The sequence below is a fragment of the Ruditapes philippinarum genome, unplaced genomic scaffold (assembly GCF_026571515.1).
Source record: "Ruditapes philippinarum isolate M1 unplaced genomic scaffold, ASM2657151v2 ctg18309_1_1_1_1, whole genome shotgun sequence".
NCBI classification, from domain to species: domain Eukaryota; kingdom Metazoa; phylum Mollusca; class Bivalvia; order Venerida; family Veneridae; genus Ruditapes; species Ruditapes philippinarum.
The window spans coordinates 1-15,618 of record NW_026863447.1 but is presented as its reverse complement, the minus strand read 5'-3'; the positions used below and the strand labels follow the sequence as shown (position 1 = coordinate 15,618).

At 32.0% G+C, this 15,618-nt stretch overlaps 1 protein-coding gene across 1 annotated transcript; it reads right to left on the bottom strand.

Annotated features, from left to right (window-relative positions):
* Window positions 1–1,059: 1,059 nt before the first annotated feature.
* On the bottom strand, window positions 1,060–9,687 carry LOC132722121 (uncharacterized; the record flags this gene model as incomplete). The annotated part of the gene is made up of 2 exons (XM_060706555.1): window positions 7,686–9,687; window positions 1,060–1,184 (listed from the first exon to the last, which is right to left on the bottom strand). Coding segments are annotated over exons 1-2 (594 nt in total), but the record flags the coding sequence as incomplete, so codon positions are not given.
* Between the last annotated feature and the right edge of the window lie 5,931 nt (window positions 9,688–15,618).

The following is a 15,618-nucleotide window of genomic DNA, read 5'->3' as shown; positions in this document are numbered from 1 at the left end:
ACGACGGACGACGGACGAAGAGTGATCCTAATAGCTCACCCTGAGCATAAGCTCAGGTGAGCTAAAAAACTAGAGATGTGTTCCCGCATGCAGCCAAAATTTCAGAAGTTATAATATTTAATTCCAAATTTCTTTGCACAAATTATGTTTTTCATTTTAAGTTCAAAGCCCTTAAAACTACTCAATGTTAACACAAACCATTTTTAAACAAAGTTCAAGGCACTGAAACTATTCAGTGTTAACCTTTTGTTGATATCTCTTATACTTTTAGAGTTATGTCCCGGACAAGATTTTTCTATCAGGGGAGATAATTAAAAAACCGGGAAAAGTAGAGTTATGGTTCTTTGACACTGCACTCCCCCTAAATGCCCTCTACCACTGTATGAAGTTTAAACAAATTATCTCCAAGGGTTTTCAAGTTATTCTCCGAACAAGACAACGGATGGACAGACGGACATTGTATTGATAAGTAAGTGTGAAAATTAAGCCATTAGTTCAGACAGAATATAAATAATGTGCTTGAAAAGGGTCCCCCAATTTCCAAGAATTTAGCAAGTCTTTAACAAGCATGTACCTCTCTTTGTCTAGCTTAACAGCCTTTAAGTAAATACAAAGTTTCAGAGAACAGCCAGTTTCTGTCTCCTCCTTTTTAAATATTGAAATTTTGAAAAGTATCAACTAAAGGGGCAGAATGGGAATTCACATTAAAATAATCATCTGCTGTCTAATTACCATTGATATATTGTAATTAATAATAATAATAATGTATAATGAATTGTGAACCCGAGTTTTTGCTAGAACAAACTATGTTAAAAATTGGCAAATTGACAGTGTTTTTCTCAGGATTTAGAGTATTTTTATTTGATAAAAATATGTAGGTAACTTAATTAATATCATATGTAGTTTCTGGTATTTATCCCCTGCATTTTTTTCTTTTTAAGAAGTCACCAAAATTTCTTAAAATTATGAACACATAGTGTAACTGTGTTGTTCTCACGAGAAGTGTGTCATCTGATTATTAAAATACAACTTCCAGCAATGTTTTGAGCTAATACTTACAGAAATATTCCGCAATAATATGTACTCAAACATATGCCTTTCTGTGAAACATGTATGAATTAACATCGGTTCCATATTTTCCAGTAGATACTTCAAACTACCATCCAATGTGTAATTGATCATTTCTAAAGATAAAAGACAGAAAGTTGTGTATGTTAGCAGAGTTCAAAACCTATAGAAAGATTGCTAAAAATTATTGTAATTTCTCTGGTGACCAAAACTTTTATCAAAAGCACCATAGAAGTTGGGCCAATAAACACCCTAATGCAAATTTGTTCCAGGAATCAAAAATAATTTTTGATGCAGAAAAGAGACCCATTCATTAAACTGGTCAGTATCACATTGAATATCAATTATCCTTAAAGATAATAAGTGAACTCCCAAAAGGGAAACATTTATAAAATTGCAGAGATATAAATGCTATATGCTATACATTACTAATTTCTTGCTACAAGACAATAGAGATACCTAAGCTGTGCCTTTAAAAGTGCGGGTGGTTTTTTTTAAGTTAACCCTTAGGATCATGGCAGAATGACATTAAATTGAATTCCCAAGAGCACAATCACATCATCAGTCTTGTCCTGGGCTGTCTGTCAAACAGTTTACAAGGGCTTCACTTTTCCAAGGAACTAATGTAACTTTTGAACATGCCTGATCAGAGGTACAATGGGAATAATTGTAGACAGGACTTTATGATCAGTTACAACTAAAGTGACTTGTACCTCAAGGTTTAGATTTACAATCAAACCCTCTCCCAATAGAGCAAACAAACTAGATGGTAAGCTTAAAGAAGTGGTAAATGTATCTGTATAAGGGCTATCAATAATGGTGATTCATACAAAATTCCACCAACTTAACCTTTTGAGTTACCTTCAAGTTTTCTTCAAGAAACCTTTTTTTTTAAAATCTAACAGTGACCTTGACTTTGAACCTAGTGGGTCCAAAGCAAGGTCTCTTCATATGCTTATTAAATGCCAAATTTTACTAAACAAGGGCAACATTGTCGCAAAATATGCCCGTCACAAAAGCCTTTGACAGAGATTTTGGCATTATAGATATGCATATAGGAGATAATTGCTCAAGGCAATATCTGGAAAATATCTGGATATTTTATCATCTCTAGTGACCTTGACTTAACAAAAAATATTAACCTAAATAACATGTGACACACCAGTAGTCATGATAGTTATCATTTGTTACAATACATCAATAAATAATGATTAAATGGTCCCCATACACAAACTTTGACATTTCTTTGTGACCTTGACTTTGGTAGCAGGGACCTGGATTATGTGCGCAATAAGCCTCACAATGGTGAACATTTGTGCCAAGTTACACAGCTTATCATAGTGGTGAACATTTCTATGAAGCCTCATTAAAATTCCTCCATGCTTGTAAGAGATATGCTCTCAGCAAAAATTGAAACTGGCATATAAAAGGTTGTTTTGATAATCCATTCATTACATGCGAGGTTACAGCAAATTTTACGAAAAATCAGTGAAAATTCAACAATTTAACATTCATGGTCAAAGACAATTTTGGTTGATATACATGAAGTTGGTATCCAAAAGAATATTATATCTTAATAAGTCAATCCATTTATTAACAAGAAGGCCATGATGTCCCTTATATCGCTCATCTGAATATAAATAATATCAACGACAAGGAAAAAGTAAAAGTTTACTTTGGACGACAATTTGCTCACCATAAAAGCTCACCATGTCACTTCATGACAGGAGCTAGCCAAATACAGCAAATGAAGAGAGCCATAATGGCCTTAATATCGCTTATCTGAGTGAGACTGAATATTAAAACTCGTCATGACAAGGAAAAATTAATATTGTTAACTATAAATAAAAGATGACATAAAATCTAAATCTTAAACCAATATCAGAAAGATCATATTTGTTTCTAAAATAGTGCACATGTATAACATTACTAGTTACTATTGCTTCAAGAGGGAAAACAAAGGTTACATAAATGATAAAAGGTCATTTGTTTGCTATACAAAACAAGTAATTATCATAGTATTGCAATTAAGCAATCCATAAGTCCCCTACCGGTAAGAACCCCAGCAACATTCTGAAGGGCCATTGGTCATTGAATTATACAACTGAATGAATGAAATGACATGAATAAACGTAAATCTTTTGAGTTCTTAGTTTGTCTGTATCTAAGCAATATGTTAATGTTTCCCTAATTATGTTTATAGACCAGATAATCAAAAGATCCAATTTTTTCAGGATGAATATGTATAACTGATGTTTCAACTTTTCTCTATTTTAAGTAAAGTTGGAAAAGTTACAATGTCTTTAAAAGTGATCTAAGGAAACAGTTTTTAGAAACGGACAGACAGACCAACTGACAGAGACTCTGAGGATAAATCTTTAAACATCCCTGGTTGTTACCAGAATATAACATTTTTAAAAGCAAGTTTCTTCAAGAGGAGATAACTCTTGAAATAAAGATTGTCATACATGATGTGAGTGTAACAAAGAACAATTATCTCAAGTTTAAAGCACATACCATTTAAAGTCACAAAAAGAAAAGTGAAATTTTTTTTTTTTAAAAATATACCATTTATAGAAACAAACTAGAAATGTGTCCATAGGACACGGATGCCCCCACACGCCACTGTTCTGTCAATCTTATGACTCTAGGTCAAATATTTTTTGGACTACATGTGCCACAAGTTGAAAACTAAAAATCAATAAAGGGCCATAATTCTTTAAATTTGGTCGCAGCAAAAATTCCTTCCTTTACTACCATCTACACATTAAGGTTGTTAATCCCTGGAAGTTTAAGCAAAATCTGCCATCCGGTTTAAGAGGTGTTGCATTCACAAAATTTCTACATAGTATATAGTGAAAAAATCAACAAAGGGCCATAATTCTGTAAAATTTGGTCACAGCAAAAATTCCTTCCTTTACTACCATCCACACCTTAAGGTTGTTCATCCCTGTAAGTTAAAGCAAAATCTGCCATCCGGTTTAAGAGGAGTTGCGTTCACAAGATTTCGGGACATACGGACGGACGGACTGACGGACGGACGGACAAGTGCAACGCTATATGCTCCCACATTGTGGGGGCATTAAAAGAAAATTAAAAGAAAAATTCAAGTAAATTTCAAGTTGAAATGAAAATAATCATGGAAACCCATGTCTTATAAATCTAATCACATATGAAGTACGATATAGGTCTTGATCATGAATGTCTTTTTTTTAAATTTGAAGTAAATCCATAGAGAAATAAAAAAAATTAAAGAATGAGTAAGAAAAATTCAAAGTTTAAGGAAAAGATAATTCTGGAACTTTAGACACTAAATTTAGAACCGTTATGATGTGGGAATAGAAAAGTAAAATATCATAATTTCTAGAAACAAGAGGGCCATGATGGCCCTGAAATCGCTCACCTATATATAGGCCCCCGGAGCGGGGCAAGTTTAAACCCCAGGGCTTTTATTTGAACAAACTTGGTAGACACCCATTAAAAGATGTTTCATGCTAAACATCTAAGGTCTAGCTGGACAAGTTTTTTCTTCACACATATAGTTAAAAACAATGACATACCTGGGGCAGGGCCAGTTTTGACCCAAGGGCTTTTATTTGAACAATCTTTGTAGACACTTACTAGAAAATGTTTCATGCTTAATATCTAAACTCTAGCTATTCCGGTTTTTTCAAAGAAGATTTTTAAGTTATTGCTATACACATATAAGGAAAATCAATGTCACCGGGTCGGGGCCAATTTTGACCCCAGGGCTTTTATTTGAACAAACTTTGTAGACACTCACTAGAAGATGCTTCGTGCTTAATATCTAAACTCTAGCTATTTGAGTTTTTTCAAAGAAGATTTTTTAAGTTTTTTTATACACATATAAGGAAAATGAATGACCCCCAGAACGGGGCCAATTTTGACCCCAGGGCTTTTATTATAACAAACTTGGAAGACACTCACTAGAAGATGTTTCAAGCTTAGTATCTAAACTCTAACTATTTTTTTTGTTCAAAGAAGATTTTTTAAGTTTTTGTTATACACATGTAAGGAAAATCAATGACCCCCGGGGCAGGGCCAATTTTGACCCCAGGGCTCTTATTTGAACAAACTTGGTAGACATCCATTAGAACATGTTTCATGCTAAATATCTTAGCTCTAGCTCTTTGGGTTCCTTAAAAGAAGATTTTTTAATTTTTGACTATATGCATATAGGGAAGATCAATGACCCCCTGGGGCGGGGCCAATTTTGACCCCAGGGCTTTTATTTGAACAAACTTGGTAGACACCCATTAGAGGATGTTTCATGCTAAATATCTTAGCTCTAGGTCTTTGGGTTCTTTAAAAGAAGATTTTTTAAGTTTTTACTATATGCATATAGGGAAGATCAATGACCCCCTGGGCGGGGCCAATTTTGACCCCAGGGTTTTTATTTGAACAAACTTGGTAGACACCCATTAGAGGATGTTTCATGCTAATTATCTTAGCTCTAGGTCTTTGGGTTCTTTACAAGAAGATTTTTAAGTTTTTACTATACACATATAAGGAAAATCAATGACCCCCGGGGCGGGGCCAATTTTGACCCCAGGGCTTTTATTTGAACAAACTTGGTAGACATCCATTAGAACATGTTTCATGCTAAATATATTAGCTCTAGCTCTTTGGGTTCCTTAAAAGAAGATTTTTAAGTTTTTACTATATTCATATAGGGAAAATCAATGACCCCCTGGGGCGGGGCCAATTTTGACCCCAAGGCTTTTATTTGAACAAACTTGGTAGACACCCATTAGAGGATGTTTCATGCTAAATATCTTAGCTCTAGGTCTTTGGGTTCTTTTAAAGAAGATTTTTTAAGGTTTTACTATATGCATACAGGGAAAATCAATGACCCCCTGGGACGGGGCCAATTTTGACCCCAGGGCTTTTATTTGAACAAATTTGGTAGACACTCACTAGAAGATGTTTCATGCCAAATATCTAAGCTCTAGCTCTTTGGATTTTTTAGAAGAAGATATTTAAAGTTTTTTCTATTGGTTGCCATGGCAACCAGAGTTCTTCATGGAATTAAATTCTTTGAGCAATGTTCAAAGGTGACCACCAAAGGAACATTCATGTGAAGTTTGGATAAAATTGGCTTAGTGGTTTATGAGGAGATGTCATTTAAAGTAAAAGTTTATGGAAGGATGGACGCAGGACGAAAAGCGATCACAAAAGCTCACCCTGTCACTTTGTGACAGGTGAGCTAAAAAAAGTTCAAGGGGGGCATAATTCTGGAAATAGTCAAGCTAGAGTATTGAACCTCCTCCCAAATGACTTGAGTAATAATAAGACACATATATATGAAGTTTATAGTAGAAACATTATGAAATAAGAAGTTATAAAAAAAATTTTTTTTTCATGAAAATTCTAAGTTCAAGGGGGGTAATTCTGAAATTTGTTGTGCTACAGTTGTAAACCTTGTCACATACGATGAGGTTGATGATCAGAAACATATATTTTTCAGTTTCATAAAAATGTTTTCACTTCTTTTTGAGTAATAATAAATAATGCTATATTTGCCATATTTTAAGCCTTTTTGTTGCCATATGAACCAAATTTTTCAACATACGAAGAAAAGAAAAAGACATGTATAATCTTCAGACTAAAGCGGGATCAAGTTTATGTGTTAAATTCGCCATATTTTCAGGCCATATTTTCAGTCTATTTGTTGCCAGAGTAACCAAAGTTTTCAACATAGGAAGAAAAGAAAAAGACGTGCATAATCTCCAGACTGCCATCTATCAATATATCAAGTTTCATAAAAATATTTTCAGTACTTTTTATGTTATCATGGGATCCAATTTTGTGGATGGACAGACTGAAGAACGGAAGTTAACAGGAGAGTAATAATGTGGCTACTCTATTGTTCTCTCTATTGTTCTTTTTAGCCACACAAAAGAATAGCCACATAAAAGCATTACGGAATGAATGACATCATGATCAAAGAGAAAAAACAGTTATCTATTGTCCCTCTAGCCACATAATTACTGTCCTGTAAGTGCAGACAGACGGACAGACGGAGGGTAAACCTAAAGTCCCCTCTGGTTAAACCAGTAGGGGACTAATAAATGGTTTTCTTGGAAGTCAGTACCCGCTATGCTACCCTCATTAAAAAAGGCAAAAAAGCATAAAAATGATCTGTTCTATATCATTTGCAGAATCTTTAACATTTAAGGACATGAATGGTGACATGTCCCGAGTCCATACTCTCAGTGCGTAAATGGGCTGATGGACCCTCATTAAGCCTAGAATACATACATACAGTACCCACTATGAAATTCAATGGTAGATACACTCTTTGCTATGGAAAGTAAATGTTCGCTGTGAAGTCACTGGTTGCTACTTAAGCTCTTGAAAATTTAGAGAAAATTTTTTTTAAAGTTTTTTCTATATACATGTATACATATATGAAAATCTAGGTTCCCAAAGGATGGGGCCAATTTTGACCTGAGGGCAATAATTTGACCAATTTTTGAAGAGGTCTAGCAGACAATGTTTCATTCAAATGCAAATAAATGCAAAGATATCACCAAGTAATTTAACACATCAAAATTACTTTACAAATGTGGGCAATAAAGCAAGGGGAATCTTACTTTTGTATTCATCCATGTTTCGACATAAGCTTTCATGTGATTTTGATACCCGTCTTTTTAATTTTTCCTTAGTTGACTTTTCTTTTCTTTCTGTTCCTGAAAGCTGTATAGTGGCAGGTTTATCTGTCTCAATTTTTCTTTCATCTGAAGAGCTATCTTTAACTTTGTCTGATTTTAGACTTGTTTCATTATTTTTATGTCCACCTATTTTTACATTTTCATCATGGACACTATCAAATACCTCTCCTCTATTTACATCATTACCATTTATATCATCATAATTCTTATTATCATTATCCCCTTGTTCTTTATTGGGATGAGGTATTGTATCATGAACTTCCACAGGAACTCTTCGTTGGGTTTCATCTTCTTTATCTGAGTCAGGTAGCAGTGGTTCATCTTCACCATCAAAAGCATCATCCATGTTTTGCTGAAATAATGAACAAACCTCAATAGATTTTACAATCATTGATAAAAAAGATGGTGATTCTAAATGAATGTTACATTATACCTCATTACATATACCTTTCTGCTCTTAAATTGCATCCAGTTGAACTTAAAGGGGGTTTTCACAGAAAAGAACAACAGAATAGAAAATGTGGTTGGTTAACATATGCCCCTAAACTAATGCACAAATCTTAAAATCAAAGCCATCAAGAAATGTCAAACAACACATATGCCCCCTTTCTAGCCTTTGACTCACATTATTGGTAATTTTGTTAGAGATACTTGCCATACATGTGTACATGGCAGTGTTCAATTATGGAAAAAAAGAAATATAATGAACCCTTTGTGATAAATAGTTTTCAAGATAATGAGACATTTAAGGCCCCTGTGACCTAGACCTTTGAACTAGTGACACAAACTCAATAGGGGTCATCTAATAGTTATGACCAATCAATATTTAAAATATGAAGACTTTGTGATAAAAAGCTTTCAAGATAATGAGCAGAAACCATACTAACATTCAAGAAGCCTGTGACCTTGACCTTTGACCCAGTGACCCAAAAATCAATAGGGGTCACTTACTAGTTACGACCAATCAGTATGTGAAATATGAAGACATTGTGATAGATAGTTTTCAAGATTATAAATCAGCGAAAACCATTCTGACATTATAGGCCCATGTAACCTTGACCTTTGATCTAGTGACCCCAAAAGCAATACTGATCATCTGTTGGTTATGACCAATCACTACGAAATATGACAACTTTGTGATACTTATCTTTCAAGATAATGAGCTGAAATCATACTACCATTCAAAGACGCTGTGACCTTGATCTTTGACCTGGGGACCCCAAAATCAATAGAGGTCATCTACTAGTTATGACCAATCAAAGGGGCGTCCGTGATAAATAGTTTTCAAGATAATGAGACATTTAAGGCCCTTGTGACCTATCAAAGGGGCGTCCGTGGCTGAGTGGTTAAGGTCGTTGACTTCAAACCACTTACCCCTCATCGCTGTGGGTTTGAATCCCCACAAGGACTTTGGATTCTTTCATGTGAGGAAGCTATCCAGCTAGCTTACGGAATGTCGGTGGTTCTACTCAGTTGCCTGTTCGTGCCTGAAATAATGCACGGAAGGGCACCTGAGGTCTTCCTCCACCAGTAAAGCTGGAACTTCCCAATATGACCTATACTGTGTCTATGTGACGTAAAACCCAAACAAACAAACATGATCAATCAATATGTGAAATATGAAGACTTTGTGATAAATAGAAACCAAGATAATAAGCAGAAATCATATAACCGTTCAAGGCCCCTGTGACCTTGACCTTTGACCTAGTGATCCCAAAATCAATAGGGGTCATCTACTATCTATGACCAATCAATATGTGAAAAAATGTAGACTTATGATGAATAATCAGCGGAAACCATTCAGACATTTAAGGTCCCTGTGACCTTTGACCTAGTGACCCCAAAATCAATAGGGGTCATCTACTAGTTATGACCAATCAATATGTGAAATATTAAGACTTTTTGATAAATACTTTTCAAGATAATCAGCAAAAGGCCCCTGTGACCTTGACCTTTGACCTAGTGACCCCAAAATCAAAAGGAGTCATCAACTTGTTATGACCAATCACCATGCAAAATACAAGAGCCACCGCCGGGCGGGGGCAACACTCGACTTTGTACTTTTTCTAAAAGCAAAGAAAGAAAGGTTTGAACAAATCTTAACGTTTCCTTTTTATAAATTTAATCCGTCTGTCTTGTCACATTAGTTTTGTTTATCTATTTTGTATATATAAATATACTCATTTATATATATATATGAAAATATATATATGAAAAGAAACACGCAATTCTATAAATAGAAACACACAATTCTATAAATAGGAACTTGCAATTCTATAAATAGAAACAGGCAATTCTATAAATAGAAAGACGCAATTCTGTTAATAGTAACACGCAATTCTATAAATAGAAACACGCAATTCTATAAATAGTAACACGCAATTCTATAAATAGAAACACGCAATCCTATAAATAGAAACACAGAAAGGTTTGAACAAATCTTAACGTTTCCTTTGTATAAATTTAATCCGTCTGTCTTGTCACATTAGTTTTGTTTATCTATTTTGTATATATAAATATACTCATTTATATATATATATATGAATACACGCAATTCTATAAATAGAAACACACAATTCTATAAATAGGAACTTGCAATTCTATAAATAGAAACACGCAATTATATAAATAGAAAGACGCAATTCTGTTAATAGTAACACGCAATTCTATAAATAGAAACACGCAATTCTATAAAAAGTAACACGCAATTCTATAAATAGAAACACACAATTCTATAAATAGAAACACCCAATTCTAAAATTAGAAACACCCCAATTCTATAAATAAAATCACGCAATTCTATAAATAGTTAACACAATTCTATAAAAACAGCCACCGGAAAATCTTTGCACCACCGGGATAGTGGCAAACTTCACTACCATTTATACTTGCCCTAAACACTCAAAAATCATTTCATCCGATAGATTTAATGTTAATTATTAATAATTGACTTCATTTAAAGCTATTTTTAATTTTTTTCTTATCAAAAATTGTATTTTAAAAAATTTGTCCGGGCGGAATTTCATGTATTCCGATCGGAATTATGCTGTCCGGGCGGAATTATTTAAATTCCAATTGGAATTTATTCCAACATTATTATTTATTCCAACGGGAATTTCAATTTTTATGAAATTGTCGAAATACATAAACACATGCTTAATATGTATTTGTATGCATTTTCTTGTTGAAATAACGTCTATTTAAGCATTTTTCGGAAAATCCGATCGGATTTTTTTCCATTAAATTTAACTGGAAAAAAATCCGATTGGAATAAAACCCAACTGGACATTATTCCAGTTGGAGTTTTTTCCAATACTTTTTATTGGAAATAAATCCTATTGGAATTAATTCCAATTTAAAAGGAATGGAAATTAATCCAATTGGAAGGTAATATATATTAATATTTAAGGTAGTTTTATGTACTTCCCGGACTAAATAAAGACAAAATATGGGCCGAAACGTGTTAGAGCCGATTTTTGCACGGGCCGATTTGATGTAATACTAAACTGCTGACGAATGATGATATATATGATAATTTATATAAGAAACTGCTAACTAGTTTAAATAAAGAAGCGTTATCGAAAACTGCTGACAAGTTAGATAAAGAAGGAAAAACATTGAAGATGTCAATTAGGTGTCAACTAGCTATTAGTGTTGTTCTAGGCGAGGTCGAGAGATGCTTGATAAGACGTTTTTTCAAGATGACACTATTACAAATAATAAATATTGATATATAAATAATAATTCATATATTTCTCAATTTCTATTGTTAAATTATTTTATTTCAGTATGTTAATGAAATGTCTTCCATGTGATAGGTCAAAGTCAAAGTATTTATTAGCATAAACATATATACATGTTTTTCGCCACACATAATTGGCGGTTATATTAACAAAAGTAATATAATATTGAAAAGTATGAAAATATATAATTCGTGTTACATGTTCATGTTTTAACTAAAGATGGGCAGTTTTAAGTACACATAAACGCATACAATACAAGACATGTCATATTTAACATATCTAATAATATACAGCAAAAATATGAAAAAATAGTTTAAAGAAATACATATTTTTTTAAACAACAACACTCTCGTTTCTCTTCTTTAAAGCCAGATAGACAAATTTTGCAAGTTTTATTATAACAGATCTTTTGGGTGTTGACATAAGCTTCTTGAATTTATTCATATTAGGCCATGTGTAAGAATAATTATCTAAAAGAGTTAAACGTAATTCTCTGTAAAAAGGACATATTAACAAAAAATGATACTCTGATTCAACTTGATTCATATTACATCTTCTACATAATCTTTCGCTTCTAATAATATTCCTATATCGACCTTCTTCAATCTCTAAGTTGTGTGATGAACATCTAAATCTCGCTAGTGCTTTCATATGTGCCTCGACATTAACAGTATTTAAATAACTAGCTTGAATAAAGTTTAACTTAAATTCTCTATAATAATCTAATTTAGAAGATGAGCCTAATTCAGATAACCATTGTTGTAAATATTGATCATGGATTCTTTGAATAATTAATTTAACATTCATTTCAGATATTCTATCACAATTCCACAGGTAAGAAAAACCAAGGTCATCTAATAACTTTTTTACATTACATGACCAGCTATTTAACAATGTATTATTTCGTCCCTGCAACATTATTAATTTATACATAGTTGAGTCAGGCATATTTTTAATCTTATACCAAAACTTAATTATTCTAATTTTACGTACTATATATAAAGGAAATACACCAAATTCTCCATAAACTGCAGTACTGCATGTTTGTTGTTTAACACCAAGTATTTGTTTTAGAAATTTTAAGTAAACACGTTCTATGTCCGGAGATTTATGGAAACCCCATATTTCAGATCCGTAACATAAAATTGGTAATACCATTGAATTAAAGAGTTTTAATTTATCTTCAATATCTAAATTAACATTATCAAAAAGGGAGTTCAAAGAATAAAGAGCCTTTAAAGCTTGGACAGACAATGATTTTTGAGCTTGATAAAAACTTCCATTAGATGATAGCGTTACTCCTAAATAAGTAAATGTTTTAACTTGTTTTAAAATTTTATTGTCATACTTAAGCGATATATTTGAAGGTCTATTTCCTTGTCTAAAAACCATTACAACTGTTTTATCTGAATTAACTTCAATACCCCATTTCCTACAATAATTATACAATTTATTAAGTAGAATTTGTAAACCTTGTTCAGAGTATGAAAATAAAGCAGTATCATCTGCGAACAACAACAAATAAATTTGTAATTCCTCAATGGTAAAAACATCTATACTATCGTCAGCTAAGTGATCTTGCATATCATTAATAAACATAATAAACAAAAAGGGAGATAATGGCTCCCCTTGCTTCAAGCCCATGTAACTATCAAAAAAGTCAGTTAGCGAGCCATTATTACGTACACATAATTTCACACCCTCATACATGCTTCTTAGAATTTTTAACATTTTACCTGAGACACCAGTGTCAATTAATTTGAACCAAATACCATTTCTATATGTTAAATCAAATGCCTTGCGGAAATCTACAAATGCAGTATACAATTTCTTTTTATCACGTTTAATAATCTTATCAATAATAGAATTTAGTACAAATATGCAGTCAATAGTACTTCTACTATTCCTAAATCCATACTGATTATCTGTTAATAAATTATTGACCTCTGACCATTTTCGAAGTCTATTATCCAGGATTACTGAGAAAATTTTTGAAAAAATACTTGTAAGCGCAATACCCCTATAATTATTTACTTCACCGGGATCCCCTTTTTTCGGGACAGGTACAATAATTGCTTTATTCCATGAGGTTGGATAAGATCCACTTGTGAAAATATGATTAAAAATTTTACTTAAAATATAGTAAATATATATAAAGTGATATATATTGGATAAAATTTAGAAAATGTAGTCATAATATGGTGATCTTACATATAAAAGAATATCATATTCCGGAAAATATATGAAGTGAGTGAGTGAGTTGGTGATTGAGTGAGATGTGAGTGAGTGAGTGATTGAGTGAGTGAGTGAGTGCACTCGTTTTTTCATTCATTCATTTTTTCATTCATTCATTCACTCACTCACTCACTCATCTATTCATTCATTCAATCATTCATTCATTCATTGGATGATTACTTTAAATTTCTTAGACCGTACCATAATCATTTAGCTGTAAAATTGGGCGGGGTTTGGCTTATGCAGTTATTTTCAATTACCAATGAATAAAGGAATTCTCATTCGGCTACAAATGACCCTCTTTAGATATATTACACAAAAAATAAATAAAATGTCGATCATTTAGCCGTAAATTTTACATACAGTTTATTAAGAATTAGCTCTAAAAAGATTGTTTCTTTGTTTAGTTCATTAATTAATTAATTAAACGCTCTTAACATTCAGGAAAACATATTTTATAAAATCATGCCGACCACATAAATTTGTGAAGCAAATGCTGACCACTTAAATCAACAAAATATTTTACAAATAGAATCAGCAAAGAATAACTTTAATGAATAAACATATGAAAAATTATGGTTTTGATTGAATGATTACCTAAAATTTCTTTGACCGTAACATAATCATTAAGCAATAAAATTGGGCTGAGTTTGGGTTATGCAGTACTTATTTTCAATTACCAGAACAGAACAGAAACTTTATTACTTGGTTTAAGCATAAAAAGCTCATCACCATATTAAATATACAAATACAACATATAATACATAAATGACACATGACATGAATATATATAATTACAAAATAATGGTTTATGTGATGTGAGAATGTTTAATTTGAGATACGAAATTACTTAAAAAGCATATGAATACATGTATATAATACACAAGAATTGGCCTCTCTTTACCAAACATTATCGATTTAAGCTACAATACATTTTCTTTTATGTGAATACAAAAAAGCAAACTGTGACAAATGAAGGGGGATAACTTAGGTAACTTTACATAACCAGTATTTTAACATTTACTTCCCTTAATAATTCATGATCAATATTAATAGAATTCATTCTATATGAAAAATGAATACATTTACTGATTTTGTACGTTTTTTTATATATATAAAGAAAAGAAAAAACCCACACAAAAACATACCAATACCAAAACAACTAACACTTGACTTAATTATAAGGATTAGTTTTGTCAAAACATTTTATCATGGTATTTATATTTGGTTATGTGTTGAAAAACAGATATAGTTAATTTGAGAAGATACAAATATTAAAATAAATAAATAAAAAAAAATATATGTATATAATGTACAATTTCATATTCACATATAACTTTACAAATCTACATGATGGATATACAATGCGCATTTAACAGTTACAATGATACTTTTTTTCATTTTTTTTTAAAAAACAGAAAAAAACCGAGAAAGAGAGTAAAGCTTACATGTCAGTATATTATAACAAACTATCCTCAATTTAAAAGCTTTATCACAGAATATAGCTAAATTTTTCAGTTCTTTCTTGCGACCAGTTTGCATTAATGAAATGAATTTAAACATACTTGTGTTGCAATAATAGTATCTTGGAATATAATTGCTTTCTTAAACTCAGAATATATCGGACATTTAAGGATAAAGTGAAATTCATCTTCTATATCATTCATATAAATAAAGTGCACTTTTCGTTCATTCCTTGGTACATTATTATGTCTTCCTAACTCGATATTAAGTTTGTGTGAGGAGAGTCTTATTTTTGCTAAAACATTTCTATATTTTACATTTTCAATATATTTATATATAACGATTGTTCAAAAGTAATCTTATATTCCCTATATACATCTAACAATGATGAAGATTGAATACCATCATTCCAA